The sequence below is a fragment of the Symphalangus syndactylus genome, chromosome 21, assembly GCF_028878055.3.
Source record: "Symphalangus syndactylus isolate Jambi chromosome 21, NHGRI_mSymSyn1-v2.1_pri, whole genome shotgun sequence".
Taxonomy (NCBI): Eukaryota; Metazoa; Chordata; class Mammalia; order Primates; family Hylobatidae; genus Symphalangus; species Symphalangus syndactylus.
Window position 1 is genome coordinate 71,955,324 of NC_072443.2, and position 4,273 is coordinate 71,959,596.

Genomic DNA, 4,273 nt, shown 5'->3' on the forward strand with positions numbered 1-4,273 from the left:
GCCACACTCTCTTTTCATAACTTATTCCCATTGGACTGAACATTTAATAGTTTATATTATACTCAGCTAAATTTCAATATATCTACCACCCCTACTTTTACCTAGTACTTTTATCAAAATGATTGCTTGTACTTGAGTTTGATATGTTTATTTAAAAGCTTTTTTATGTCATTTAACGAATAGTCATTAAAATGTTGTCATCCAAATAAAAAAACAGTTTTAAAGCAGTATATATGTCTACTGCTTCTTCCCTTTAAAGAAAAGATTCGCAGATTTTATCTTGCATTTTAAATTAAGCCTCCAAATGACTTGGATATGCTGATGGTCAAACTATGAAACCTGTAACTAAAGAACACGTGCTAAAAGGATCACAGAGCATGTTATCCTTACATAACATACTTAGAGGCATGTAACATACTTCGACGCATGTATCATTACAGCCTCAAACAACACCACCACCACAACAAAACAACCACTCCAGAATGAAAATACTGGTATATTTGTATAATGCAAAGAGAAATACAGATATAAATCCTCAAAACGGAAGGTACATTAATAAAAATGTAGCATTATAAGCCAAAAATATTATATAGTACTTGCAGAATTTAGTCTTTCAGTTTAACATTATAATGTCTAACAAAGAAATATTATTTAAATTATAGTTCTCATTATTAATTTAAAACAACCATCAGTAGAACAGCACAGCTTAACCTAGCAAACATTTTAAGGAAATGCTTTGTTTCCTAGAAGGAGGGTATCATTATATTCCATTCATTTATACCATGAACAACAGAAGAACAATTTTCAAAGTGGAAATTAGTTTCATAAGACAGAATAAAACTGGGCTTCTCAAAGCACAAGCCATTTCCATAAAATTAATTTTTTTATTGGCAAAAAATACTTAAAACAATTTTGATGTAGTACTCTGCTTCTCAGAGCCCTCCCAATCCTCGAACCACAATCTGTACACACGAACACATGCAATACTGTATTTTTCTCCACATCATTACTAACCAAAACACTTTACTCTTTTAAAACTTACAACTTGACAGAAATGTTTCCATTCAAGATTGCTATAATACAGAGAGCAGTTGTCACTGACGCGGTTTTTAGCAGCAGAAAGTAAACCGGGAACCAAATCTTACTTGTTACTTACTGCTTTAAAAAAAATGACTGCCTTGCTACTGACCTCCATCTCTGCTCTTTAAGTTCAATATCAACACTGACACTTTCAAAGAACCGGCGCAGCAGAAGGACCCTGCAGCCGGCAATTCAGAGGGCATTTCAGACAACTCCCCCCCACCCACCCACTTTCTCCTGCTTCCAACAGAAGATCCTCAAGAAATCTAACTTGTGAAGAAGTCCCCCTAGGTTCCTCTACTTCACTGCAAAATGTAATGCCACTTGAGGTTGTCAAAAATAGCTTCTGTAGAAAACTGGCCATGGTCTTTAGGAAACGTTGCATGAAGAAAATTAGTATAGCCTTTATAGAAAAAGAAAAAAAGGAACCACACATGGAATAAAAGACGTCAGTACCGGTACAAAAAGACTGCAGGGCCTACTGTCAGGAAGAAAGTCGAGTTAGAAGGACGAATGTGCGGAGCTGGAGTGGGCTGAGCATCCTACTCCTCACCCACCCCACCCCACCCCACCCCCAGAGGAGTCAGTACAATCCAAGTGTCTGTCCACTTCGAGTCATTTTGAAGGCAGCTTAGAAAATTAAACAGGGGCCAGAAGGAAAAGATACGACGTCACCGTCCAAGCCAAAGGGAAAGGCTGGGTTGGGGGTCTATGTGGCGGGGCCTCCCTCATAAACCAATGCCTTTCAGGTCGCAGGGATGGGTCGCCTGGGTGGTCCGGGGGCTCTGGCAGCAGGGGAACTGGGCCCTGAAGCAGTCCCTCAGCTCCCTGTTGAAGAGGAAGCACACAACTGGGTTGATGCCGGCCTGCGCGAAGGTCAGCCACACGGAGGCCGTCAGGTAGGCCTGGGGGACGGCGCCGGGCCGCACCAGGACCCGCAGGTAGCTGGCCACGACGTAGGGCCCCCAGAGGAGCAGGAAGAGCAGCGTGACGGCGTAGAACATCTTGCACAGCCTCTTCTCCGTCTTGAATTCTTCCAGCACGAGGAGGCGGCGCGCGCCGCGGCCCGGCCCCGCGGGCCGGATGCCCACAAGCGCGGGCGGCGTGGGCCCGCGGCCGAAGCCCGCCGTCCAGTTGGCGGCCGCCTGGCCAGTGGCGCCCGGGCCGTGGAAGGTCCAGTCGTGGCTGACTGCGGGCACCAGGCGCGCGGGCCGCATCTTGCGGCGGTCGTGGATGAAGAAGAGCAGGCGGAGGTAGACAAGGTGCGTGGCGCCCACCACCACGGCCAGCAGCAGCAGGAAGCCCAGCGCGCCGGGGGCGCCGTCGGGCCGCTGCTCTAGGGCGCACGGCGCGTCCTCGTCGTCGCCGCCGCCGTCCAGCACGGGCGGGAAGGCCGCGGCCAGCGCCAGCGCCCAGGCGGCGCACACCAGCATGGCGGCGCACGGCCAGCCGGCCAGGCGCTCGGCATAGAAGCGGTGGTGCGCGATGGCCAGATAGCGGGTGACGCCCACGCCCAGCAGCAGGAAGGCGGCGTGGAAGCAGAAGAGCGCGGCCAGGAAGGCGAGCAGCTTGCAGCCCAGCGCGCCCGGCGGCGCCCCCGCCGCGGCCGCCGCACGCCGCGCCGCCAGCATGACGGCCGGGAGGCAGGCGAGCGCGCGCAGCCCGTCGGCCAGGCACAGGTCGAGCAGCAGGTAGTACGGGGCGCGATGCAGGCTGCGCTCCCGCACGATCAGCAGCGCGAACAGCACGTTGCCCGCTAGGCTCACGCACAGCAGCAGGCTGAGCGTGGCCAGCTTGAGGCCCAGGGCGGCCGCCTCGCCGCCGCCGCTGCCACCCGGCTCGCTCGCGTTCGCCATCGCGGCCTCACCAGGCCGTGCGCTCCGCCCCGGGGCCGTCCCCTGCCTTGCCGATCCCGCAGGCCGCCCGGCCCGCACTCCGCCGCCCCGCCGGCCCTGGGCGAGCTCCCCGTCCTGCGGGGCTCAGCCCGCTCCCGGGCGGCCCCTCCTGGGCTCCCCGAGCCGCCGCTGCGCCGCCGCCGCCGCCGCCATCTCAGGAATGGTGCGCGCAGGAGGAGGCGGCCACTCCCTGCGCCCTAGGCGCCGCGGGCTTCACTGCGGACAGGGCCTCGCCGCCGTCCGCAGCCCCCCGCATCCGCCTCCGTCTCCTCCTACTCCTCCGCTGCCGCTGCCGCGCCTCTTGGCTCTGCCCCCCGCCGGGCCCGCCGCCGCCGCCGCTGCTGCCGCTGCCGCCGCCGCCGCCGCCGCGGAGCCCCCTCCCCTCCGCCGGAGCGCGCAGCGCGGCCGCCGCCGCCAGCCCCGCCGAGGCATCCCGCACCGCCTGGGCCCGGCTGGGCTGGGGGCGCCTCCACAGCAGCCGCGGGGTCGGGAGGCGGCCGGGAGGGAGGCAGGGCCCAGGACGCAAGGTGGCGACAAGTCGCGTTTGGCCCCAGGTAACGGGGGTCCGGCGGCGGCGCCCGCGCTGGGGTCACGGTGTCCGTGCGCGGGGGAGGTTGCCTGGGCTGGCAGGGTCGGGAGGCCTCAGAGGGGACAGGAATATCTGGAATGAGCCTTCTGCCCGAAAACTAGGAGTAATTTACGATAGTAATAGTCATCGTAATCCTAAAACCGCTGATAGTCAGGTGCGCACTGATGTGGGTGGCAGTGTGCTGGGGAGCTTGGCAAGCATTATCTCCCTCAATAGTAATCACGAAGTTGTTTCCATCCTTAACCCCACTTTATACCTCAGGAAGCAGAGGCTTGGAGGTCAAGGGAGTTGAGAGCCGGGAAGTAGCGGAGCTGGGATTCAAATTTCGCTTGGTCTGATTTCCAGTGCTGGACTTACAGCGACTCTGCAGCATCCCCTGCTCGCTAACTCATCAGTGATCCCGGTGAAGGACCTGTATCAAGGAAAAGAAATGCAGCATTTCATCTTTAAGTGACTTGGAAGGTGAACCCTATGCCACCTTCCTCCCAGGATATCTATTTTCTGGGTAAGCCTGAAAGGGCAGCCCCTGTCGTGATTCTCAGACACACCGCATTTGTCTCGCAGGACCTTGCACATGCTGGTACCTCTGCCTGGACCAGCCCCACAACAGGCTCCCTCTCCTTAGGGCCTCCTTCTGACCCGTCTGTCTTACTCTGTATCCCTGCCCTCTAGTCATTTCCTTCTTAGCACTTTTAATTTGTCGTTATAT

General features: G+C 55.9%; 1 protein-coding gene across 1 annotated transcript; it reads right to left on the bottom strand.

The window, feature by feature from the left end:
* Positions 1-476: 476 nt before the first annotated feature.
* Positions 477-3,748, bottom strand: GPR27 (G protein-coupled receptor 27). The gene has a single exon (XM_055260636.2). The coding sequence runs from the start codon at positions 2,934-2,936 to the stop codon at positions 1,809-1,811; it is 1,128 nt and encodes a 375-aa protein (XP_055116611.1). The 5' UTR covers positions 2,937-3,748; the 3' UTR covers positions 477-1,808.
* Between the last annotated feature and the right edge of the window lie 525 nt (positions 3,749-4,273).

What these genes read in the sequence shown, in the direction of transcription:
- GPR27 (XM_055260636.2), bottom strand. Translation starts at nt 2,936, where the DNA reads ATGGCGAACGCGAGCGAGCCGGGTGGCAGCGGCGGCGGCGAGGCGGCC.